Here is a 27,571-nt window from a genome sequence, read left to right on the forward strand (position 1 = left end):
CTATACAAAGGATAGAAAGTCAAAGTGTTAGTCGCTCAATCGTGTCCAACTCTTTGTGACCCCATAGACAACTGTAGCCCACCAGGCTCCTCTGTCCATGGGATTCTCTGGGCAAGAATCATGGAATGGGTAGCCATTCCCTTCTTCACGATACACAAAGGATAATGTCTCATTATAATACACATTCCAGTTCAGTTCAGTCTCCTAGTCGTGTCTGACTCTTTGCAACCCCATGGATTGCAGCACACCAGGCTTCCCTGTCCATCACCAACTCCTGGAGCTTGCTCAAACTCATGTCCATTGAGTTGGTGATGCCATCCAACCATCTCATCCTCTGTCGTCCCCATCTTCTCCCTGCCTTCAATCTTTCCCAGCATCAGGGTCTTTTCCAATGAGTTAGTTCTTCATATCAGGTGACCAAAGTATTGGAGTTTCAGCTTCAGCATCAGTACTTCCAGAATGACAGGCATTTTGTCTTTTTTTTGTTCATTATCATTTTCCCCAGCACCTACAGGAGTGCCTGGCACATGGCTGCCATTAGTAATTATTCACTGAACAAATGGATGCATTTAATCCTTACAACTTCCCAGTGAGGTGGGTGCCATTGTTATCTTTAATTTTCAGATGACGCCCAGAGAGATTAAGCAACTGGCCCCACGTCAGTTGGTCAGAGGAAGAGTAAGTACCTGAACCACGGAGGTTCTTGTTCGAGGAGCTTCACTTTAGATTACTGTTATGGGATGAATTGTGACATCTCTGGAATTTATGTATTGAAGTCCTAACCTCCAGTACCTCAGAATGTGACTGCATTTGGAAATGTAGATTTTCAGATTAAATGAGGTTATATGCACGAGTCCTAACCCAATCTGACTGGTATTCTTATGAGAAGAGGCGACTAGGACACTGACACATAGACAGGGACAACCATGTGGGAACGTGGTGAGAAGTGGGCTTTCCGCACCCAAGGAGAGAGGCTGCAGAAGAAACCAACCCTGCTGACTCCTTGACTTGGACTTCCTGCCTCTAGAATTGTGAGACAACACATTCCTGTTGTTTAAGCCACCTGGTCTGTAGGACTTTGTTATGGCAGCCTAAGTGAATTAATACACTCACTATACTTTGGCCACCTGATGTGAAGAGTCAACTCCTTGGAAAAGAGTCCGATGCTGGGAAAGACCAAAGCCAAAAGAGAAGGGGGCAGCACAGGATGAGATGGTTGGATGGCATCACCGACTCAACGGACATGACTTTGAGCAAACTCCGGGAGGTAGTGAAGGACAAGGGAGGCTGGCATGCTACAGTCCATGGGGTCAAAGAGTCGGACACGATTTAGTGACTGAACAACAACGAATACTGGTTGAATTACGAGGCAGAGTCTGATCTCAACCTGCTTACCTCTTAGCCCCTCCTGCCAACATTCCCAGCTCCCCTGTGACATCACCAGCCTTCTGACTTCCTGCCATTTCCAAATATATCCTTCTTTCCCATGCCTGTTAGCCTTAGGAAATGCTGCTACTACCTGGAATGTGCATAACCACCACCCCCTGCCTTCCCAATGATGTTGACTCCTAATCCCCAGAAACCATGAATGTTATCTGATATGACAAAAGAGATGCTGCAGGTATGATAATGTTAGGATCTTGAGATGGGGAGCCTCTTCTGGACTATCCTACCCAATTCAGGTGCATGCAGAGTTGCTCAGTCATTCAGTTGTGTCTGACTCTTTGCCACACCATGGACTGCAGCCCACCAGGCTCCTCTGGTGGAGGAGGCAAGAATTTTCCAGGCAAGAATACTGGAGTGGTTGCCATTTCCTACTCCCAGGGATCTTCCTGACTCAGGGATGGAACCCGTGTCTCTTTCATCTCCTGCACTGGGAGGTGGATTCTTTACCACCGAGCCACCTGGGAAACCCTCAGTCCAGGTGGGCCCAATAAATTACAAGGTCCTTATAAAAGGGAGGCAGGGGGTCAGAGAGGAGAGAAGGTGCTACCCAGTTGGCTTTGAAGATTGGGGAAGAAGCCACAAGCCAAGGCATGTGGGCAACCTCTAAGTAGGGAAAGGCCAGAAAACAAACTCTCCCAGACCAGAAGGAACCAGCCCTGCAGACACCTTGACTCTGTCCCATTGACGATGGTTTTAGGCTTCTGGACCCCAGAAACCTGGAGAATAAATGTACATTTGTTCTGAGGTAAGTGGGGGTCCATAACAGCAGTCACAGGACTCTGACACAGCCCCTGCCCCACCCTGCCTTGCCCCCAAGAATTACTTCTAGTAATCCCTCAAAAAGAAGACCCTGCTTCTGCTCCTTTTTATACCTTCCAGACCCTGTTTAGCAAAGGTGACTTCTTGCCTTGTAGTCACGTCGTGTTAGTTAACATTTACATTGCATGGGTAACAGGAGGTTAAAACAGAGCTTCATTTGGACTCAGAACCAAGACACAACAGAGGCGGCAATTCCAAAGTCAGCTGCGGGTTTCTGCCTGCACGGGGACAGCCAACAAGGTTGGTTCTCGGCTCTCGAGCCCCTTCACCCACGGTGAGATTAGAAGTGGGTGAGACAGGAGAGAAGGAGAGAGCATTTGTGTGGAGATTGAGGGGTGCAATTGCTGAACTGTGAGCCCTTCTGCCATCACAGGAGCAGGTGGGGCCCTCCATGTACCCCATCTCCTAATCCCTGGAGCCTATGAATACTGCTTTCTATGGCAAAAGGGATGCTTAAGTTAAAGTTCTTAAAATCCAGGCTAAGGAGGTGCTTATCCTGGATTATCAGCATGGGTTCTAAATGCAATCATATACATCTTTCCTGCCATGTCAGTAAATAGAGAATGTTACAGTCATCAGTGATTGTAGCCACCACCAAGGGTGAACAGGTGAGCCCTGAGGGAACTCAGGATGTGAAAACACAGGGATACTGGTCCCAGACAGCTGAAAGTGAAAAAGTCGCACGGTCGTGTCTGACTCTTTGCCACCCCATGGACTATACAGTCCGTGGAATTCTCCAGGCCAAAATACTGGAGTGGGTAGCCTTCCCCTTCTCCAGGGGATCTTCCCAACCCAGGGATCAAACCCAGGTCTCCCGCATTGCAGGTGGATTCTTTACTAGCTGAGCCACAAGGGAAGCCCAGATAGCCGAGATGCATATAAAAGGAATGATTTTAGTGAGCCCAGACTCTTGCATCTACCCATAAATAGAAAAGGGCTGAGTTCTTTAACTTGAGATATCTGGTTTTCTTTTATTAACAATTGTATTTTGAAGTCAGACTACCTGCTCTTCGTTGCAAGATATAGCTTGTTTCATATAACTTGTCTTGATATAACTTGCAAGATATAACTTGTTTGATATAACTTGTCTTAATATAACTTGCAAGATATAACTTCGTTTGATATAACTTGTCTCCTCCCCCACCACCCCTCTCAGAGCACTTCTCTTGGGTCACTTGAGATGCTGCCTCCCAGACTTGATGTCCTAAAATTTCCTGCCTAATAAAACATAACTCTCAACCTTCAGCTTGTGAATTTATTTTTAACCACATTTGTAAGGGAGCAGTGGGAGGGGCTTGGGAGTACATAGAAAAGGAGGCAACACAAAGAGGCGGCAGAGATTGGAGGGATGTGGCTACAAGTCAAGGAATGCTGGCAGCCATCAGGAGCCAGGAGGCAGGTGTGGGCAGATTCTCCTCTGAGCCTCTGAAGGAGCTCAGCTCTCCTGATACCTTGATTCTGGACGTCCGGTCTCCAGATTGTGACAGACGAGGCTTCTGTTGTTAAAGCCATTTGTTCGCAGCACTTGGGTATAGCAGCCATGGGACACTAATCACCTAAACAGAGATTCCTACTCTCACTATCTCAGAGGCTGCAAGGAACAACTAAGTGGCAAATCCCCCTGCCTGGTCCCAGGATCGCTCCATCCCAGCCAGGAGGAAGACTGCTGCTGGGGGAATCACAGGGAAGTCTAGAAGCCAAGGGGGTGTCACCGACTCTGGGGCTGTAGAACCAGTGTTTTCAAAACTTTCCATCTTTCTGTTGCATATCCAGGCTTCTGCCCTGAAACCCTGGAGGGCTCAAATTCACTCTCAGAACAGCGTTTGCTTAGGATTGCTTCTGAGGGACCATCTTTTCTGGGGACAACTTGGCAGACAGTCATAGAGCGCACTGCCGAATTAACACGACAGGAAATAAACTCACTAATTAACTCTGCCTTAGGCTGCAGAAAAGAGATAAGGAAGGAAATGAAGTGTCTGGAAAAACAGGAGGGAGAGTGGCAGGAAAGGTGATGTCAGAGTCAGATAGATGTAGGTTCAAATCCTGGGATATCTCTGACTATGTGATGCAAGCAAGGCAGGTTCCTGGAGCCCAGGTGACCCTGTCGCAAATAGAGTGTTTCCTTGGCAGGATGCTCTGAGGATGAGGGTGACTGTGGTACCTAGCTCTGAACAGGTGCTCTGCCTAAGGAAGATAATATTAATTCTAAAAGTTCCCCTTGGTCTTCCTGAATAAGCAGAAAGCTCACCATGAGCTTGGAGAGCAGCTTGCCCCACCATCTGTTTGGCATTAGCGATGATGCGGATGAGGATAGCTGGATGATGGAAGTCTGTCATTTCCAAAGCCCACTGGCCCCACGTCGACTGCTGCCTGGGAGACAGAAAATATTTTCCTGCCAACATCATGGCTAGCTTCCTAGGGCTGCTCTAACACATCACCAAAACGCGGCGACTAAAAACAACATATTTATTCTCTCGCAGTTCTGAAGGCGAGAAGTCTGAAATGGAGGTGTTGGTAGGGTTAGTTTTCTCTGGAGGTTGTGAGGGAGAAACCGTCCCATGCCTTTCTCTTTTTTATTTTTAAAATCGTTTGTATTATTTATTTATTTTTGGTTGTGCTGGGTCTTCATTGTGGCACGCGGGCTTTCTCTGAGCTGCACGAGCTTCTCACTGTAGTGGCTTCTCTGGTTGCGAAGCACAGGTTCTGGGTCCAAGGCCTTCAGTAGTTGTGGAACAGGGGCTCAGTCGTTGTGGGCTCCCGGGCCCTAGAGTGCAGGCTCAGGAGTTGTGGAGCGTGGGCTTAGTTGCTCCACGCCTCGTGGAATCTTCCCAGACCAGGGATGGAACCCGTGTTCCCTGCTTTGGTGGGTGGATTCCTAGCCACTGTGCCACCAGGGAAGTCTCCAGGCCTTTCTCCTAACATGTGGTGTTGCTGACACTGGCTTGTAGGATCATCACTCTGATCTCTGCCTCCATCTTCACATTACCACTGTGTCTCTCTCTCTGTCCTCTCCTTGTCTTATAAGACACCAGTCATTGGATTTAAGGCCCACCCTGGCTCTAGTCAATCCTAAGGGAAATCAGTGCTGAATATTCATTGGAAGGACTGATGCTGAAGCTGAAGTTCCACTATTTTGGCCACCTGATGCGAAGAACTGACTCACTGGAAAAGATCCTGATGCTGGGAATGATTGAAGGCAGGAGGAGAAGGGGACGGCAGAGAATGAGACGGTTAGATGGCATCACCGACTCAATGGACATGAGTTTGAGCAAGCTCCGGGAGTTGGTGATAGACAGGGAAGGCTGGTGTGCTGCAGTCCATGGGGTCACAAAGAGTCAGACACAACTGAGTGACTCAACTGAACTGAACTGGCTCTAGAATGATGTCATCTTGAGATCGTTAGCTAATTACACAGGCAATGATCTTCTTTCTAAACAGGGACGTTTTCTGAGGTTCTGAGTGAATGTGAATCTTGGAGGGAGAATCAATGTTCACTGCATTATGGTAGAAAAGAGCACAAACATCGCCACCCTCTGACATCAGTAGCATCTACATGTATGACTTAGAGGAGCCACAAACTTTTGGAGGCTCATCTTCCTCATGGTCAAAATGGGAATAAGACAATCTGCCTGCAGGGCTCATTGAGGGCTGGGTAAGATGGCTTGAGTGAAATACTCAGCACAGAATCTGAAATGCTGGCTATATACTCGATTGTTCACACTGTCAGCATTCTCAAACGACTTTTGTGTTGTCCTGAGAGCTGTGGAGAAGTGGGTAGCCAGTGGTCAGTTTGGCCAGCTTACAGGTATGGGTCTCTGGGTAGCCCCAGAGTTGGTTACTAAGCCTGAAAACTTCTACAAACAAGACAGTGCTTTTGGGCTAAACTGTCTACTTGGGAATCTTCCAGAAAATGTGCTAAAATGCCAATCCTGTTGCCTACCCAGCAGCCTGGATGGTGGATAGGGAGAAAAACAGTGGGTTCTGAAACACAGACACCCAGCTAGAGCCCCTAATCTGGCTCCTCTGTCTATGGAATTCTCTAGGCAAGAATACTGGAGTGGGGTTGCCTTCCTGACTCAGGGATTGAACCCAGGTCTCCCAAATTATAGTCAAAATTCTTTACCATCTGAGCCACAAGGGAAGCCTGAATTTGGCACAGCCTCTCATTTCACTGCTCGGAGAAGGCGATGGCACCCCACTCAAGTACTCTTGCCTGGAAAATCCCATGGACAGAGGAGCCTAGTAGGCTGCAGTCCGTGAGGTTACTAAGAGTCAGACACGACTGAGCGACTCCACTTTCACTTTTCACTTTCATGCACTGGAGAAGGAAATGGCAACCCACTCCAGTGTTCTTGCCTGGAGAATCCCAGGGACGGGGGAGCCTGGTAGGAGGCTGTCTATGGGGTCACAGAGAGTCGGACACGACTGAAGTGACTTAGCAGCAGCAACAGCAGCTCATTTCACTGAGGTCAATTCGCCAAGACAAAGATATAAAATTCACTCATGAGTAAGAGAAGCGTCATCTACCGATGGGTGCGTATCTCTTGCTCTCTGCGCCTTTGCTATCCAAACTCTGTCTTTCCAAACTCAGGAGTCAAAGAAAGTAACATAAATGTGTTGATATATCTCTTGCTATCCAAACCCTGTTACTTACTGTGTGTATCAGTCTTTGGAATAAAATGGATTTGGAGAGCGAGGAACACATATATTCTTACTGTGGATACAGATATATTTTATGCCGCTCAGCTATGCTTTTTTTTTGCCCCAAGGAACTAAATTTTAAAAAAGGGAGGACATTTTTCCAAATTCACTTATGCAGGCAAAATGAACAGCAACACTGAAATCAACGAAAGGTGTTAAAATTGTTGTGTTCCATACAAAAGTCTCTACATTCTTGAGAGATAATTAAAAGAAATAAGATAAATTCTGCAAAGAGTTTTTCTCTATGACATGGCTTTCAGCGATTTGACCAGTGAGTCGACTTTTGATGAATTAACTTTCCGTAAATTGCTTTGCTTTATGCACAGCCAATAAGTGGGGGAGTGGGTGTTCACGTCATATGCTGAGACCTTCCAAATAATTAGGGTCTTGGACATTATCCTGTAGCCTGTCTTCACCACTGCAGTTTGCCTTTTCAAATTATGTCAGTGGAGTCTGTCATACGTTTCCAGCAGGAACGCTAACTTCTGACTGTCACTTAAAGTAAGCTCCCTCGAGGGGAGGGGCTGTGTGCGTGTGTGTGCGTGTGTGCGTTTGGCTCACCACTGTATTGCCAGGACTTGAAGGATGGCTTTTTCAGTTTGCATTCAATAATTATTTGTGACATGGGTAAATGAACGGATGACACCTATTTCTCCCTAAATGAGAGTCCTGAGTTGTCATCCCTTGCCTAGTCTACAGTCACAGCTTCTGGAGAGATTGCAGAGTGGCCATGGTACTTTCAGCCCCTCCAAATGGAGGTAAAATCGTTTCTCCACACTTAGTTCTGAGCTGGCTTTTTGACTCCCTTTGGCCAAGAGAAAGGGACAGTAGTGATGTCAAGCCTGGACCTTGGCAGGTTTTGCACATTTCTTTCCTACGACTTGTCTAACATCGTGTAAATGAGCTGGGCTAGCCTGCTGGGTGGTGACAGACATTGAGTCACTCCTCTTGATTACAGATCAGTGGTTGAGGCCACCTTGGACTGACTGGAATCCATCCAATCTGCATGAAGATCAGCAAAGCCTGGGCCAGGTGGAGCAAAACTACTGTGTCAGGGCACAGACTTGGGAGCAATGGTAGGTTTGTTGTTGTTCAGTCGCTCAGCTGTATCCAACTCTTTGAGACCCCATGGACTGCCTCACACCAGGCTTCCCTGTCCTTCACCATCTCCCGGAGCTTGCTCAAACTCATGTCCATTGAGTTGGTGATGTTGGCAGTTATAGACGGTTATGTCTATGGGGTCGCACAGAGTCGGACACAACTGAAGCGACTTGGCAGCAGCAGCAGCACTGCTTAATCTGCTAAGTTTTGGGGTTATTTGTTACACAGTGATAGCTCCCTAATACAAATTCCTTAATGACCCCTAATTTACACCTAGTAGGCCTCTCCCAGGCTTCCCAGATGGTTCAAGTGGTAAAGAATCTGCCTGCAATGCAGGAAATGCAGGAGACTTGGGCTTGATCCCTGGGTCAAGAAGATCCCCTGGAAGAAGAGATAGTACCCCATTCCACTCCAGTATTCTTGCCTGGAGAATCCCAGGGGCAGAGGAGCCTAGAGGGCTACAGTCCATGGGGTCGCAAAGAACTGGACATGTCTCTTAGTGACTGAGCATGCATGCATTCAAGCCTCTCCCATCTTCCGTATTTCCCCTCCACTCAGTCTCCACACTACAGACTTTTAAAACAGCAGTCTGATAATGTCACACTGTAGCCTGAAACTCCTCAGTGGCTGCCTACTTCCGGGAGGACAAAGTCTACTAATAGCTCTTCCAGCCTGTGAAGGCCGCAATGACCTGGCTCCGTTTTCTTTGTGTCTGGACCTTCACTGCTGCCCCCGCGTTCCCACTCTCTCCTCCTGTAACACTCTGTGTCCTCAGAATCCACCAACACACTCTGCTTTCTGACTTCTGGCCTCTGCCCAGATGTTCCTTCCTTTTCTTTATAGCTGGGCCACCGCTGACCCAAATGGCACTTTTGCAAACAAGAAAATGTGTCCCTTCCTCAAGGAAAAAGACTTCTTAAATTAAGTAGGTTTCTGTATGACCTGAACCATCACACACCGTGGCCCAGCTTGGCTTCACTGAGGAAACTCTCCAGACACCTGGCAGGCGGCAGCCCTGGCTGGTGACCACGCGTGCCAACCATCTGCTTCCCCAGGCCAGGCACAACTGGGCTCCTCCCACCTCCCATCCTGATGGTGGGCACCCAGGCCAGATATGAAGTCAGGCAAGGGATGGCCATCAGGCTGCTGAGAGTGGATAAGAAAGGAACCTTGGGGAACATCTGGAGAGGGGGGTCACACACACAGGTGTACGTGTATGTGTGAACCACTGTGCGAGGCGTGCTTTCCTGAGTGTATGCACGGCTGGGTTTGCCTATGGGCTGATGTTCTCCTATGTTTGTGTCTGTCTAACACGGGGATGATGTGTCTTTAGACGGGGCACTGTGGGCAGTGCACGCTCTGAGAACCCATGATTGGTGGCTCGGCTCGTTTCAACTCAACACTCAGAAATCAGTTTAACTTTACCCCCTCCAGGTAACCTGACTTCCCACTAGTCCAGGTAAGGGTCTTCTCCACGCTTCCACAGCGCCAGGGTCCTGATTTCTCTTGGTAGCCTACTGTGTGTGGATGTTAAGAGGTCGGGCTCTAGATTCACACCAACCTGAACTGGAATCCTGGCTCCCCTGCTCATTTGCGGTGTGACTTTGGGTGGAGCACTTAACCTCTCTGAGCCTCAACTGTCAATCCAGCCCCCTTCTCCAGTGAGAGCCAACTACTTCCTCTTCTTTTTCTTTACTTGGAAACTGCCTCTAACCTGGGTTCCAAGCTCCTGGTTGGGACGTTTCTCATTCCTCTTCATGCTCTTGGGGATGAAGTTACAGCTTGGACTGACTAAAAAAAATCTACGCGTTTACCTCCATCATGCATTCTCAACTGGGATGAAAATTAGTTCTTGGAGGTGGAGATGGTGGCAAAAGTCTTAAATACAGCAACGGTCCACAGAGCTCCACAGAGCTGTCAAGCTCAGTCTTCACAGTGCAATATTGTTTCTTAGTATCTAATTTCTCTTATTTGGGAGAAACGGATATTAATTAAAATTCATCTCCCTGATGCCTGCTCAGGCTTGGTGGGGGCGGGGCGGGGGGGTGGCACTTCCCTCTGTCCGTATTTATCACATGTCTCCATCTTTTCTATTGAACCCATTCACCTGCCTCTCCTCTGAAAATAGGCCATTTGTGCAATTTCCTTTAAAATCCCAGCTGACAATACCTTCGTGCTGGTCCTTGACCTAATTGCAAATTTCTATGATAGTTGAGAGTCTGCAGGGCAGTTTTAGAAAGAGGTTATCTCATAAGTCCTCACCCCAGATCCCAGATGGTAATGGGCGTGGGCATTTGGTATCCACTACTGCATGGAGACAGCTAAGAATCAGAATCCACACTACTGGAGTTCAACCTCACCTTCTGCATCAATCCCTTTTAGAGATACAAATATGTCCTGAGCAATGACTGCTACTTTTTTTTTAAGCCTGGACTTGTGAGAGATTCCCATTTATTGTCATTAAACCATTAAAAAAAATTAGGACTGTATATGTATTTGGTGTCAGGCTAAGATCTCTTGATTTATAGCTCTAATCATTTTAATGTATATAGACTGATGTCTTCCACCCAATCATTACTCCTTGATCAAGAAAGTTAGAGATTGATGTACTTATTACTCTGTTTTGCACAGAGTTTCTTAACTTCTGAGGGGAAATGAATCATCTGACTTGACCTCCATCTTAATTCTGGCCTACTTAATGTAGAGTGGAGGCCAAGGCCATGGATGGAATTACTCTCTCATTTATTCATTCACTCAACAAGCAGAAATGTCTGGGTACCTATAACTGCCAGGCATTGTGCTAGACTCATACTTGGGGAGGATCTCTTCCAAGCAGGGCCTGGCCTCCTGCCCTGACCCCTGACCAGGCAGCTGAGGCCTTGCTGTCTGCTCGCTGAGCTTCCTCTTGGGGCAGCATTTCCGAGGGACAGAACTTCGCCCACGCACTGGGTCTGGCACAGCGCCTGCCCCATGGCATGGGGTTCAGAGGCAGACAGAGCAGGGCTGACTCTCGACTTCCATCCACCTTTGCCAGCTGTAAGATGATGGATCCAACCTTGCAGACTCGAGAGAATTCAATGGGATCATGTCCAAGCAACATTTGCCCAAATGCTGGCCACTTGACATCCCCTGGTTCCACCTCCTTTCTTCCCACTCCTGCCCTCGGATAAATCCACTGAACGAGATTATCCATTCCCAGGTCTGTCTCCCGTGGGCTCCTCCAGGGCAGGAGCAGCATGTTTTCCATCTCTTCCCCACTAGACAGAGCAGGTGCCAGGCTGGCGCTCAGTTCACGTCACACATGTGTGTGGTTTGGACTCTATTTCCCTTGACTCTTCTCCCTTCACCCCTCCCCAGGCTCTCCTCTTGGGTCTGGGCTTAGGCTCTCCCCTTTCTGGGTCTCATGGGCTCCATCAGGGTGGACTCTCAAAGTTCAGTTCCCAGATCTTGGCTGGCACTTCCAACAGTGCCTGTGGGAGGGTCCCCTTCAAGGGGCAACCTTGGCCAGTGGCTGAACAGGTAGACTTCTGGCCTCTCTCCCACCCTCAGTGGACCTCTGTGGCCAGTGCTCCGAAGGCTCCATGGTGCCAAGGCCACAGAGGGTGAAAGGTCCAAGGTGGACGTCTAACTGTGGTGAATGAAAACTGTTGCCTGCCGTACTAGTAAACAGCTGCGCCCGGTGGTGAGCCCTGAGTGGACTCAGGATGGAGGCAAATGGGCTGCCAGTCCCTGCAGTCACCCCAACAGTGCACCCCAGGGGACTCAGGACTGGAAAGAACAGGACGCATGCATGCATGCTCAGTCGATTCAGTTGTGTCTGACCCTTTGTGACCCCATGGACTCTGCCCCATGTGACTCGCCAGGCTCCTCTGTCCATGGGATTCTCCAGGCAAGAATACTGGAGTGGGTTGCCATGCCCTCCTCCAGGGGATCTTCCCAACCCAGGGGTTGAACACTCGTCTCTTATATCTCCTGCATTGGCAGGCGGGTTCTTTACCACTAGTGCCACCTGGGAAGCCCGGAAAAAACAGGATACTGGCCTCCACTAGCTAAGGTGCGGATCAAAGGAATGATTTCAGTGAGCCCAGACTCTTGCATCTTCCCAAGACACAGAAAAGCACTAAATTCCTTAACATCCTTAAGGTATCTGTTTTCTTTAATGAACAGTAATCTTTTGATGTTCCAACTACCTGGTCTTTGCTGAAAAAACTGTATATCTCAGCTCCTCCCTTGTCTCTTTGGAGCAGTCTCTCAGAGCTGTCTCAGGCTGCCTCCTGGGCTTAGTTTTGTCCTCAGTTTTGTCTGTTGAATTAAATTAATTCTCACCTTCCAGGTTGCGCATCTTTTCAGTCTACAGACAGATCAATGTCTGGATGGGATATTTGAGAACCCTCCCACGGGCCCCAGGACCCAGGACCGCAGGAGTATGAGCCACCAAGCCACGCCAGGCGGGGTGCTTGGTGGGGAGAGAGGGTCCGGAGGGTCACTGCCCGGGTCTCGCTCTCAGCTCTGCTGCTCTTGCTGTGTGACCTTGGGTGAGTCATTTGTACACTGTGCAGCTGCTCTTCCGTGGTGGCAGCAACGCTGTCTCATTCATTCTTTACCTGCAATCCTGGCCCAGAGCCTGGCACTGTGGGATAATAAATATACATTTGGCTTTTCCCCCTGGTTTCTGGCAGAGAGCACAGTTCCTGGCACAAAACATGGAGTTCCTCAAACCCTTGGAATTTCCTGAGTGATAGGAGTGTCCTGAACTTCCCCAGTGGCTCAACAGGTAAAGAATCTGCCTGCAATGTAGGAGACCTGGGTTCTATCCCTGAGTTGGGAGGATCCCCTGGAGAAGGGAATGGCAACCCCATTCCAGTATTCTTGCCTGGAGAATTCCATGGACAGATGAGCCCGATGGGCTACAATCCTTGGGGTCGCAAAGAGTCGGACACGAGTGAGCAACTAACATCATTTAAACATCATCACATGCTCCCTGGGCGCTTGGCATACTCCCTCATCGGGACATCACAAGCCTTCTGGAAAGCTCAGATCAGATCCTGATTCACCCATTTATACGAACAGTGATCAACTTCATCTTGCTGCGTGGACCAGGGTGCATCAGTCCTCCCCACTGGCTGGTAAACTGCCCTTAGAAGGCTGAACTCAGAGCCAGCACAGTCTGTTCATCGTTAAGACTTTTCAAACTGCAGTTGACATGCTTTGAGGATCATCTCCTTTCCCTCAAAGATAAAGCTCTTTTATCCTGGGCCTCATTTATTAGGCCTCTCTGCCACTGCCTTGGGGTTATGCACACAAATAAAATATGTAGCAGGAAACTGCCTTTCTCGTTTTCCTTCTGTCCCTTCACCTAATTTCAGCTCACTGTCAAGTCTCCTTGCATTGATCCACTCACCACAGAAGCTGCCTCGGGCAAAGTACAGCTTCTCTCCTGGGAAGATGATTTTTTTTTCATTTAATCATGGAGGGGCAGGCTGCCTGGGAGGCCCTTGGCCATTTTTCTCTCATCGGCTCCGAGCCATGCTTTCCTAGGGCAGCTCTTCCGGGGACCTGTTCCTTCCTGTCCACTTAGCAAGATGCAACATGATCTCACAATTCCAGTGGCAGTGCCCCCTGGACATGTAATTTCCCCGGGGGCTTAAGCTATGTGCTGTCGATATGAGTCCAAGTGAAGTTTCTAAGCCCTGGTCAACCTTGTGGCTACAGTAGCTGGAGTGGGTGACACCCAGCTGCTGGGTGAACATGAGGTGTCTGATCCGAGATTGGGGGGTGCACCTGGACCTCTCCTTAGGGAGCCTCCCAGACACTGATGGAGAGCAGAGTCTAAAATCCCTGAAACTCAGCACTCAGTCATGATCACGAGAAGGCAGCATTTGCAAATGTTGGGAGGGGAGCCAAAGTCACCGCAAGAAGGACCAGAGCTTGGGAAAAAGCACAGAAGGCAGATTTTGTGGACTGGGTCAAGAAGGCCTTTCAGGCAGGTGTGCAGATGGGTTCAATTTAGCATCTTTGTTTAAGTGCACGGAGAAGAAGGCCAATCTGTCCACGGAGAGATCATGTCAGCACTCACTGTTCTTCCTGGGAGAACAGCTGTTATCAGAACAAAACAGAAGAGCGCTCAAATCCCACTCGGGGATGTGGGTTTCCCCTCAGTGCCCTGACTCAGCCCAGGGCCCATGTCCATGGGGTCCCTGCCAGCTGGCACTGCCCAGGGCCACGGCCCTAGTCTGGTCCTCAGTTCCTGTAGCCTGGGTTTCCCACCTGGCCCCTGGCTCATGCCACTTGACTACATATATTTTCCCATCCATCTGCCTTCCAGATCCCTTCTCACAGCAAACCTGCCCCGTGAAGTTCATGCTTAAATATCCCCCTGAAACAGACCTCTCTGGAGCTCAGAGTAAATCTTAACATAATGCCCCTGGACCTGCCTCCAGCTCCTCACTGATTTCCGACGGGTCCTGCGATGTGCCCCCGCCCCCAACCCATCTTGGACAGCGGTTCTCACCGGGTTCAACACTGGAGGTCCAACGAAGCCTGTGTCAGGTGAGGTCTGAATCAGCATTCACTGTAGTTCCCTAAACCCCTCAGGGGATTGTAATGCTTTCAGACAGAGTTGGGAAAGCTGGCTCTAGCCCAGGGATTTCCAAGTTTGGCTGCAAGCTGGAATCACGTGGGAGTGTTAGAAAATGTGGCCTGGGTCCCACCCCCAGCTTAGGGTTTGGTTGGCCGTGGATGCAGCCTGACCCTCAGGACTTTTGAAAGCTTCCCAGGTAATTCAGCAGTGTTTGAGAACCACTGCTCGGGCCTGGCTGGGTTATTTGTGGTTCGTTTGCTATTAACCTCCTTTTATATCCTGGCATTTCTGCTGTATTGAAATTCATCTTTCCCTCCCTCATAAGCTAGCTCACTCTCCCTTCTTCCAAAGGTCAGGACTGAGGGATTCTAGAAGGGGTGGCAAACTTTTTCTGAAAAAAGGCCAGATGGGAAATACATGAGGCTTTTTAGGCTACTGCAGATGGTCTCTGTCACACATTCTTCTTGTTTTCCCTTTAAAATGTAAACACCATTCATTGCTCATGGGTCATACAAAATAGGCCATGGGCAAGATTTGGCCCACAAGCCATAGTTCCCTGATCTTGGACCACAGCATTGGTTTGTTAGGTAGAGAGTTCCCCATCAGTAGAAGCAATCAAGTCATAGTGAGAGGACTTCTTGGCAGGGAAAGCATAGCTTAATCTTCCAGTGAATAACTGGACTGAAAATTTTTCTGTTCTTTCACAAACTGAGGATGCCTTAGTTCTAATTCATCCCAGCTCCTGGGCAGTTTCTCATCTGCCAAAGGATCTCTGAGGTCCCCTGGGAGCTCGGAAAGCATCCCCATGTTCTGTTCCACCTCATCGTGAAGGTCTGTATGTGTCACACAGCCTTTGTATCAACAATAGGTGCTATTATTTAGATATGTGAGTTTGAGGCAAAGAAGAAAGACTGCTCCTGACCTGTGTGTACAGATAACGTTTGAAGCAAGAACAGCAAGAAACCATGAAAATCAAAGTGCTCTGAATTCACCTTCAGCCACGGACATTTGACAACTAGATACAAATGGCAAATTGTACCTTTCTGTACTGACACAAACAGGACTGATTCCTGATAATGCAGAGTAGACCTATCACATGAGGATAAAGACAGAAGCTTCCTCTCTTGTCCCAGATCCTGTGTCAGTTCTGCAGGTCAGTTTCCCGACGGGCCTGATTCCACCCACCTTTTAGCAAGCAGTCAGTGAGTAATGACCATGTGCATTGCTGTTGTTCAGTCACTAAGTCGTAGCCATGTGCATAGGTCAGAGTTAAGATTACAGGTCCTAGAACACGGTGGTGTCAACTCTAATCCAGCCCTCGCCTCTTAGCTATGAGGCCTGGGGAAATGATTAAATTAAGATTTTTGCTTTTCATCTATAAAAAGGCTATAAAATTAGTTTGGGAAGGGAAGGTTTTACAGCTTACCTATAATTCACCTTTTACAGCTGGGATAGGGAGAGGGAAAATAGAGAAAAAATAATAACTAGTCCATTCTGTTTATAAACTTGCTAATCCAGTCTCATAATGGTACTTGAAGCAGAAAGATAAGAGAGAGTCCTTATGTACAAATGCTTTTAGGATGCTTTACCTGGTTTATTTAGAATGGGATGTATAGCTATGGGGAGAGTTCACTGGAAAATGTCAGTGTCAGTTGTGTAATTATCAAAGTGAAAATGAAGATGCGTCATGAATAAAATAGTTTCTGGATGTGTGTTGTCATGCATGTTTTATTCAGAGACCCTGGGAGTTTAATCTGGACCAGAGTGCACTCTAATCTTCAAGGAAGAATCTAGGGAGCTGTGCTGATGGCTTTAAACTTCACCTACATCTTATGATGACCAGTATCCTGAGAATTATTAGTCACGTTTGAGTCTGAGTGAAATCCCTGATTGTTACTATTTTATTTTGACAACCTGACTCTGTGTTATCTAATATTCATATAGGATGTTTATGAGCATTCAAACACTTAGAACAGGGCCTGGAGCATAGTAAGTGCTCAATAAATGTTATTATTATCAGAGAACTGGTGTAAGGACTAGATCAGGCGACAGAGATCAGAGGTTGGAAAATGCTGGAAAAGCTCAGAACAGTGCATGGATGTGAACTGCTATCCTTTGCAACAAGGTGGAAAGAGTGCAGGTTTTAAAGATCTGGGTTCCAATCTTGACTCCAAACTTTTCCAGCTGGTTTATGTTAGGGGACCGTGTAACCTCTCTGGGCTTATTTTCTCATCTGTAAACAGGAGCAGTTAATCCTAATTTCAAGACTATCATGCAGATTGGGGGCGATGTGTGAGAGACATCCCGTGAAATCAAGAGAGCTTAATGCCTGAACGCTACTATGTGTGAGGCCAGGATGGGGCAGGATGGGGCCAGGGAAGCCCTCAGCCATGGCCTCTGCATTTAACCAAGTCATTTTAGGGGTGATTTGTCCCCTTCTTGGAAGAGCTTTAGCCATGACAGTGCCTGTTCTGGCTCCCTTCTGAGCTCTGAGGATAAGATAATGAAGCACAAACAGGTTCTTTCAGAGCTTATTTTCTAGACCGAGGGAGACATACTAAATCAGACATCAGCTGACTACAGCCTACAGCCCGCACCCAGCCTGCCACCTGCTCGTGAGTAAGGTTTCTTTGGGACACAGCCGTGTCATCTTTCATTTACACACTGTCTGTGGCTGCATTTGCACTACCATTGCAGAGCTGCAGAGTGGCCGTGGAGGCTGTGGGGCCTGGAAAATATTTACTGTCTTGCCCTTTACACAAAAAGATTGGCAATCCCTGTATTAAATCCTCATCTGAGAATACTGTGAGCAGATGAGGCAGGGAGAGAGGCTGAGAAGCAAGTAAATCAGGATGATGTGATCGAGGGTATATGTGTGTATGTGAGTGACTGTGGCTTGTGTGTGCACATGTGTACATTTGTGTATGTGTATCCTTGTATGTGTGTGTGTGTGTGCATGTATATACTTGTGTGTATGTGTGTGTTTGTATGTGTATCTTTGTGTATGCTTGTGTATATATGCACATGTCTGTGTGTATTTTGTGTGTGCATGTGTGTACATGTGTGTGCTTGTGTGTATGTATATGTGTGTATTGTGCATGTGTGTGCATACTTTGTGTATGCATGAGTGTGTATACTTGTATGTGTATTATGTGTGTGCATGTGTATACTTGTATGTAGGTATATGTTTGTGTGTGCTTGTTGTGTATGCATATGTGTAAACACATATGCAGATGGTAAAGTGTCTGCCCGCAATGCGGAAGACCTGGGTTTGATCCCTGGGTAAGGAAGATCCCGTGGAGAAGGAAATGGCAACCCAGTCCAGTACTCTTGCCTGGAAAAGTCCATGAACTGAGGAGCCTGATAGGCTACAGTCCACGGGGTTGCAAAGAGTCGGACACGACTGAGCGACTGCACTTTCATTTTCTTCACTTTCATGTGTGTGTGTACACTCTGTGTATGCACGTGTGTATGCGTGTGTGTGTGTACTTATTTGTTTGTGTACATGTGTGTTGATTTTAGATTAAGTGGTCAGGACAGGCCTCACTGGGCAGGTGACGCAGCCTGGGTGAGATGGTCACACTAGTCTATGAGCCCCATGAGAGCAAAGACTGCCCCTTGGGTTTCCTCCCCACGGTCCCCTGGCCTTGCATGGAGCCACCAGCTGCCCACCTCCAGGGGCCCTGATGTGACAGCTGCGTGAGGAGTGGGTGGTGTGGAGGCCCTGTGAGATGGAGCATATTCTCCTTGAATCTCCTTTAACTGCTTCTTGGGCTCCTTGTTCGTCCTCTTGTCGTTAGCTGCCCCGTCTCCTGGAAGATACCTCCTGTTCCTCCAGCCGTCTCATCACTGCAGCAGTGTGTGCACATGCCCACATGCGTATGTATGTCTGATACTACCCCGGCCCATCATTCCACGGCCCAGCCCACCATCTCACTGCAACCTTCTGTGTCCCTGGTGGGGATGAACATGACAGGACATGGAACATCAAGGCCCGTGAAAATCAGCGCAAAGGGAGAAAGAGAAGTTCAGGTCCATCTGTTCTGATGGAAATGTTTTCATCAACAGAGAAACCCAAACAAAGGAGAACCTCAGCAGGGACTTGGGGAGAGAGCTCTGCGATCGTCAGAACTGCCCGGAGACACCTTCCCAGCCCCAGCATGGTCTCTGACAGGGCCCCTGCAGGACACAGGCCCCCAAGCCAAGCATGGCAGGGGCCCTAGTCTCACCCACCTGACCATCTGAGGCCCTGGAAGAGCAGAGGACCTGCCCACTAGGGAAACGGCAGAGCTGAGGCTGAAGCTGGGTCCTGGGTAAAGTGGGGCTCAGAACACTCCAGACTGGACACTCATGCAGGGACAGTGACAGGTGGTGGTTAGGACCTAGGGGCTGGGCGATTCCATCACTGCCCGCTCGAGGCAAGCAGCTTCACTCCTCTGCCTTCTCTAGAGCTGTCTCGGGCCTTAAATGAGTTAACGGGCATCAAATGCTTGGCCAAGTACAGCACATAATCAATGGTGAATAAATGGCACCCCACTCCAGTACTCTTGCTTGGAAAATTCCATGGATGGAGGAGCCTGGTGCGCTGCAGTTCATGGGGTCGAGAAGAGTCAGACACGACTGAGTGACTTCACTTTCATTTTTCACTTTCATGCATTGGAGAAGGAAATGGCAACCCACTCCAGTATTCTTGCCTGGAGAATCCTTTGGACGGGAGCCTGGTGGGCTGCTGTCTATGGGGTCTCACAGAGTCGGACACGACTGAAGCGACTTAGCAGACTTAGCAGCAGCATACCTTCCATTGAAACTGTAGCCTCTCTGTGGGCACAGACTGTAACTTGAGTATCTTTCATTCATCCCAGCTCCCAGCTCTCCCAGTTGTTAAAGGTCGCTATGTTGTAGTATGTTACCATCTACTCATCTTTGAGTGAGGTTGTTACCGACCATCAGTTGGATGAAACCAAGACAATCACTGCATTTAAATAGGTGGGGACTCTCTATTCCCCCTCCACTCCCAGTGGTTCTTGCCCTTCCTCAGACCACAAGCTTTGCATCCGTACAATGAGAACGCCCTGCCCTGGTGGCATCGTGAATCCCTAGGCTAGCAGGTGAGGAAGAGAGCCTTACCTGGCCCACTGCAGAAGGCGGCAATGATGGCCAGAATGCACAGGATACTCAGGTAGGGGATCCAGGGCACATGATCCTGTGAGAGAGCAGTTGGGCAGATGAGGAAGCAGTCATGGGTGGAGGACCTGGGTACCACCCCTGCCCCCAGCTCCTCCTTGATCCATCTGCGAGACCTCAGGTAGGCAGGTCACTTTACATCTCTGAGCCTCAGTTTCAGCATCCATAACGTGGGGATGATGATAACCCCTAAGCCATTCCATCTGTCTACTGTACAGATGTCACAGTGAAGTGGCATGATGCCTGTGAGCATTTAGCAAAGTCCCAGCATTCGGCTTCCTGGGTGGTGCAGTGTAAAGGATCAGCCAGCCAAAACAGGAGACTCCTGGGCTGGGAAGATATCCTGGAGGAGGGCATGACAGCCCACTCCAGTATTCTTGCCTGGGAAATCCCATGGATAGAGGAGCCTGGTGGGCTACAGTCCATGGAGTTGCGAAGAGTCAGACACGACTGAGCAACTGATCATGCACAGCATATGGTAAGTGGTAGAGAAATGAATAACACCATTTGAGGGCTTAATTGGAAGCAGGCAATATGAGAAAATTTTACAGGCAATTTCACTTTAAAAAAATTTTCTCTAAGCCAATCTCTATGAATCATATAAAACACTCTATCTCTCCCTCTGCTGTCCTGACAAGGTGTGAGATGAGTTAACTCATGTCATTAAATATGCTTGGAGGGGCTGTCACTTGTCTGGCGGGTAGGGGTGGTGGCTTCACGCCTGGTGGGAGAGAAGTTTAGGAAATTGCTTCTGCTCTAGCAGACTGGATGGTGATGATGAGAACCTTGTGTCACCAGTGCTGGGACCTGATGAGCGTGGGTGAGCATGTGTGGAGGTGCTGGGGCACCTGGGCCCAGTCTAAGAGAGACTCGGGGAGAGAGGAGTCTGTGCTCACCTTTGAAGGCTGAGCCGAAGTCAGGCAAGAGGAAAAGGAAAGGAAAAGATTTCCAGGAGAGGGTTCCCCATGGGCAAGGGCACAGAGGCACAGGAGAGCCCAGCATGGGCCTCCAGGGTGGAGGGGAGTGGGGAGCGGGGAGAGGGGAGAACAGCCCTTCCATGCCAAGCCAAGCCTACCAGCTCCTGCTGCAGCAGGGTCTAGGGTTGGGAGGAGCCTCATAGCCTCTTGTACTAAATGGGTCTGGTGCCTTGAATCATCCATCCATCCATCCATCCATCTGTCCATCCATCCATCCATTCATCTGTCTATCTGTCCATCCATCTATTCATCCATCTGTCCATCCATCTATCCACCCATCCATCCACCCACCCACCCATCTGTCCATCCATCCATCCACCCATCCATCCATCCATCTATCCATTATCTGCCCATCCATCCATTCATCCGTCCATCCATCCATCCACCCATCCATCCATCCATCCATCCACCCGTTCATCCATCCATCTATCCATCCATCCATCCGTCTACCCATCCATCCATCCACCCATCTGTCCATCCATCCATCCATCCACCCATCTGTCCGTCCATCTGTCCATCCGTCTGTCCATCTGTCCATCCAACAATCCATCCATCCATCCATCTATTTGACAGATTATTCCAAGGTCCTCCCGGGTGCCTTGCTGGGAGGTGGAAATGTAGAAATGATATGGGCATGGTCCTCACCCCCACAACTCACTGTCCATTGGTAGAGAGAGATGGCTCAACAATGAAAGCCAAGGCTGTGTGTAAAGCAGTGTTTTAGGTCTGCCCCTGGGATCCTGGGGAAGACAGAGGAGGCTGCTTCACTCAGACAGGGGAAAGGGAAGGCTTCCTGGAGAAAGCGGGAGGAAGCCAGAGTCTTAGAAAGCAAGAAGCCAGTTGAGCAAGGAGGGCCCTGGGAAGAGGAAAGAGCCAGGCTCTTTTGCAGACAGCTGCTGGGGAGCAGGGCTGGGGTGACAGAGGAGATGAGGGCAGCTGAGCAGGGAAGAGCTCTGAGAGCTCAGGGTGAGGCCCAGAGGGGTTCTCATGCTCCAGATGGCTCTTCCAGACATCTGACTCACTCTCCAGAAAGACTATGACCCAGAACATCCAGCTTGGTTGGTCCGAGGAGCCTGTGAGACTCTGTCCAGAACAACCCTGTCTGGTGGTGGGGAAGGAAGGTCTCTGCCAGCACATGACCCCAAGGAAGAGATTTCCACCTCCTGCATGGTCAGCATGCCCGGCAGCAACTCCTTTTGGAAGGACAAGCTACTGTCTCTCAGACATGTGCTAAGTCGCTTCAGTAGTATCTGACTCTGTGCATCCCCATGGACTGTAGCCCACCAGGCTCCTCTGTCCATGGGGATTCTCCAGGCAAGAATACTGGAGTGGGTTGCCATGCCCTCCTCCAGGGGATCTTCCTGACCCAGGGATTGAACTCAACGTTTCTTGCATCTCCTGCATTAGCAGGTGGGTTCTTTACCACTAATGCCACCTGGGAAGCCCACCAGCACGCTGATGTTGCCTTTTTCTAGACATGTGGGGACATTAAGACCTTTGGCAGGTGACCACCACATGTGATTTCCATTCAGGGATTCACTTTTGAAAATTGCAAATTCTTACTGACCACTGTGACCTCGCCCCACACTTCCCATAGGGCTGAGATGAGCTTGAGGCATGGCGTAAATGCTCAGTGAACACAGGCTGCCCTGAGCAGTGCACGGGGCAGGAGGAAACCCCAAGATCCTGAGACCCAATCTCAGGTCTGCCCTTGCCCAGCTGTGAAAGCTGGGGCAGCTTCTTCATTGAGATGTATGCTTGTTTCCTCATCACCATTGGAGGAAAAGATACCACTTTCATAAGAATTAGCTATGGCTCCATCCATTCCCCCCGCAAACAGGCATTCACTGAGCACTTACTATGCTCTGGGCACTGTTTGCAGCACTTCAAATGCATGTCTTATTTAATCCTCATGCTGCAGGTGAAAGGACATGCCTGCCCCTTCCCCGGGGAGGTCAGGATGGGCTGGGCATAGGGTAACCATCCCATTTTAGACACGGGGCCCTGAGAAGCAGAGAGGTTAAGTGACTTGCCAAAAGTTTCATGGAGGGTAAGCGGGACATTCAGGATTCCCATCAGGCAGCTGGCTCCAGTGCCCCTGTTGGTACCCATGGGCATCAATGTGGTAATTGCACAGGAGTCTCACAGGGCCATGCCAGCCACCCTGAGTGGGAGCATGAGAGCTGGAAGGGGCATCTTCAGAGACATCTAGTGCAATCTCCTCTATTCCACAGATGGGTAAACTGAGGCTCGAGGGGGACAGATCTTGCCCAAGATTACACAGCTCATTAGTGACTCCCCGACAGGACCAGAAGTCAGGTCTCTTGTTTCCCCCTCCCTGGCCCCCACCCCAGTCCAAGGACCCATTACTAACACCTTTCCCCAAGAGTGCTCAGCAGCTTCAAAGCTGAGATGCCCTTGGGAACTCCACACCACAAGAGTTGCCTATAGACTGGACAGACTTCCCGAGCCAATGGTCCCAGAGCATGAGGCCGAAAGCCACGCCCATCCTGAACTCCCTGGGGAAGGGATAGGCTCATCCTCTCACCTGCAGCATCAGCGTAATGGTGAGGATCCCAAAGAAGAGGGCCATCAGCCCAAAGCCACCGATGAGGAGGGGTCTCCGTCCCATGCGCTCGATGACCAAGCCCTGGGTGAGGGTCGGAGAGAGACAGTCATTAATCTCCTTCTTGCAGCGAGTGAAGGGGACCCGTGCTGCTGGGGAACCACACTGGGATCATGGCTAAAGGATGGCTCTGGCCTGGAGACCCCCGGCTGCTTCCTCCATGGCCACAGCCAGAGAAGGAGGGAGAAGAAAGCCACAATTCATGAGCACCGGCTGTGTGTCCGTACATTCACCTTCCTCCCGATCTTCCTCATCGGGGAGGGTGGGTGTATCCTCAGAAGGGACATAGTTGCCCAGCCCTTCCCCCACCTTGGGAGCCAGTAGGCAGGTGGAAGTCAATTGCTCTCCATTCCCCTTTGCCTCGTTCTGTGGGTGTCCTAGGGGTAGACTCCCAGGGCATGGCGCTGGAGTGGGAGCGGCAGAGAAGTTCCCACCTCCTGCCTGTAATTGGCCTCGAGTCAGTTGATACTTCTGTGTCTTTGTTGCTCCCCTTTCCCCATGGTCGTGGGTTAGTGTGGGTGCTTGAAACCGATGCCACTTGTCAAGCACCTGTTATGTGCTGGGCACAGTCTTTCTATGTGTCCATTCATTTAACTGTCACTAAAGGCAATGGCACCCCAGTCCAGTACTCTTGCCTGGAAAATCCCATGGATGGAGGAGCCTGGTAGCCTGCAGTCCATGGGGTCGCTAAGAGTCAGACACGACTGAGCGACTTCACTTTCACTTTCATACATCGGAGAGGAAACGGCAACCGATTCCAGTGTTTTTGCCTGGAGAATCCCAGGGATGGGGGAGCCTGGTGGGAGGCCATCTATGGGGTCGCACAGAGTCGGACACGACTGAAGCGACTTAGCAGCAGCAGCAAAGCTTCATAAAGCATTTTGTTACCCTCCTACACTGTTGGCGGGAATGGAAATTGGTGTAGGCACTATGGAAAACAGCATGGACGTTCTTCAAAAGGTTAAAAATAGAGCTACCATATGACCCTGCAATCCCACTCCTGGGCACAAAGCTTTTTGGTTGGTTGTTGTTGTTCTGTCACCAAGTTGTGTCCAACTCTTTGTAACCCCATGGACTGCAGCCCGTGAGGCTTCCCTGTCCTTCACCATCTCCTGGAGTTTGCTTAAGTTGATGATCACTGAGCTGGTGATGCTATCCAACCATCTTATCCTCTACCACCCTCTTCTCCTTTTGTCTTTCCCAGGATCAGAGTCTTTTCTGGTGAGTTGGCTCTTCACATCAGGTGGTTGAAGTACTGGAGCTTCATCTTCAGCATCAGTCCTTCCAGTGACGATTCAGGGTTGATTTCCTTTTGGACTGACTGGTTTGATCTCCTTTTTTTTCTGGAGAAAATTCTAATTTGAAAAGATACATGTACCGCAATGTTCATAGTAGTGCTATTTACAATAGCCAAGACAAGGAAGCAGCGTGTCATGTCCATCAACAGATGAATGGATAAAGATGTCAGATACACACACACACACACACAGGAATATTATTCAGCCATAAAAAGAATGAAACAATGCCATTTATAATGTCATTTGCAGCAACTTGCATGGACCTAAAGATTATCATACTAAGTGAAGTAAGTCAGAAAAAGAAAGACAAAGATCATGTAATATTGCTTGTCTGTGGAGTCTAAACCATGACATAAATGAACTCAATGAAATAGAGACAGACCCACAGACGTAGGAAACAAACGGACGGTTATCAGAGGGGAAAAGAGGCGGGAGAGAGGTCAATCGGGAGTTTGGGATTCGCAGATACAAACTGCTACACATAAAATAGATAAGCAAAAAGGTCTTGCTATAGAGTACAAGAAGAAAGGTCCGATGCTGTAAAGAGCAATATTGCATAGGAACCTGGAATGTTAGGTCCATGAATCAAGGCAAATTGGAAGTTGTCAAACAAGAGATGACAAGAGTGAACATTGACATTAAATTATAGGAATCAGTGAACTGAAATGGACTGGAATGGGTGAATTTAACTCAGATGACCATTATATCTACTACTGTGAGCAGGAATCCCTTAGAAGAAATGGAGCAGCCATCATGGTCAACAGAAGAGTCCGAAATGCAGTACTTGGATGCAATCTCAAAAACAACAGAATGATCTCTGTTCATTTCCAAGGCAAACCATTCAATATCACAGTAATCCAAGTCTATGCCCCAACCAGTAAGGCTGAAGAAGCTGAAGTTGAATGGTTCTATGAAGACCTACATGACCTTTTAGAACTAACACCCAAAAAAGATGTCCTTTTCATTATAGGGGACTGGAATGCAAAAATAGGAAGTCAAGAAACACCTAGAGTAACAGGCACATTTGGCCTTGGAATACGGAATGAAGCAGGGAAAGGCTAATAGAGGTCTGTCAAGAAAAGGAGGTCTGCACCGGTCATAGCAAACACCCTCTTCCAACAACACAAGAGAAGACTCTACACATGGACATCACCAAATGGTCAACACCAAAATCAGATTGATTATATTCTTTGCAGCCAAAGATGGAGAAACTCTATACAGTCAGCAAAAACAAGCCCGGGAGCTGACTGTGGCTCAGATCATGAACTCCTTATTGCCAAATTCAGACTTAAATTGAAGAAGGTAGGGAAAACCACTAGACCATTCAGGTATGACCTAAATCAAATCCCCTACGATTATACAGTGAAGTGAGAAATAGATTTAAGGGACTAGATCTGATAGACAGAGTGCCTGATGAACTACGGATGGAGGTTCGTGACATTGTACAGGAGACAGGGATCAAGACCATCCCCATGGAAAAGAAATGCAAAAATGCAAAATGGCTGTCTGAGGAGAGCTTACAAATAGCTGTGAAAAGAAGAGAAGTGAAAAGCAAAGGAGAAAAGGAAAGATATAAGCATCTGAATGCAGAGTTCCAAAGAATAGCCAGGAGAGATAAGAAAGCCTTCCTCAGCGATCAATGCAAAGAAATAGAGAAAAGCAACAGAATGGGAAAGACTAGAGATCTCTTCAAGAAAATTAGAGATACCAAGGGAACATTTCATGAAAAGATGGGGTCAATAAGGGACAGAAATGGTATGGACCTAACAGAAGCAGAAGATATTAAGAAGAGATGGCAAAAAATACACAGAAGAACTCTACAAAAGAGAGCTTCATGACCCAGATAATCACGAAGGTGTGATCATTCACCTAGAGCCAGACATCCTGGAATGTGAAGTCAAGTGGGCCTTAGAAAGCATCACTATGAACAAAGTTAGTGGAGGTGATGGAATTTCAGTTGAGCTATTTCAAATCCTGAAAGATGATGTTGTGAAAGTGCTACACTCAATATGCCAGTAAATTTGGAAAACTCAGTAGTGGCCACAGGACTGGAAAAAGTCAGTTTTCATTCCAATCACAAAGAAAGGCAATGCCAAAGAATGCTCAAACTACTGCACAATTGCACTTATCTCACTCGCTAGTAAAGTAATGCTCAAAATTCTCCAAGCCAGACTTCAGCAGTACGTGAACCGTGAACTTCCAGATGTTCACGCTAGTTTTAGAAAAGAAGAGGAACCAGAGATCAAATTGCCAACAGCCGCTGGATAGTGGAAAAAGCAAGAGAGTTCCAGAAAACCATCTATTTCTGCTTTATTGACTATGCCAAAGCTTTGACTATGTGTATCACAATAAACTGTGGAAAATTCTGAAAGAGATGGGAATACCAGACCACCTGATCTGCCTCTTGAGAAACCTATATGCAGGTCAGGAAGCAACAGTTAGAACTGGACATGGAACAACAGACTGGTTCCAAATAGGAAAAGGAGTATGTCAAGGCTGCATATTGTCACCCTGCTTATTTAACTTCTATGCAGAGTACACCATGAGAAACGCTGGACTGGAAGAAGCACAAGCTGGAATCAAGATTGTCGGGAGAAATATCAATAACCTCAGATATGCAGATGACACCACCCTTATGGCAGAAAGTGAAGAGGAACTCAAAAGCCTCTTGATGAAAGTGAAAGAGGAGAGTGAAAATGTTGGCTTAAAGGTCAACATTCAGAAAATGAAGATCATGGCATCTGGCCCCATCATTTCATGGGAAATAGATGGGGAAACTGGAAACAGTGTCAGACTTTATATTTTTGGGCTCCAAAATCATGGCAGATGGTGATTGCAG

The 27,571-nt window shown here is 48.4% G+C and overlaps 1 protein-coding gene across 10 annotated transcripts in view; it reads right to left on the reverse strand.

The window, feature by feature from the left end:
- Positions 1-27,571, reverse strand: part of SLC2A9 (solute carrier family 2 member 9) — a 280,693-nt gene that overhangs the window by 96,513 nt on the left and 156,609 nt on the right. For 8 of the 10 annotated variants that reach the window (XR_009494947.1, XM_059887811.1, XM_015471765.3 and 5 more), the window contains 2 exons: positions 23,357-23,458; positions 19,775-19,850 (listed from right to left, as the gene is read on the reverse strand). Coding sequence is in view for 9 of the 10 variants with exons in the window: in XM_059887811.1 (XP_059743794.1) it covers positions 19,775-19,850; positions 23,357-23,458 (178 nt within the window). In the remaining variant the exon portion in view is untranslated. The other 2 variants (XM_059887814.1, XM_059887813.1) reach the window with 2 other exon arrangements.

This window comes from Bos taurus, chromosome 6 (assembly GCF_002263795.3).
Source record: "Bos taurus isolate L1 Dominette 01449 registration number 42190680 breed Hereford chromosome 6, ARS-UCD2.0, whole genome shotgun sequence".
Lineage (NCBI taxonomy): Eukaryota > Metazoa > Chordata > Mammalia > Artiodactyla > Bovidae > Bos > Bos taurus.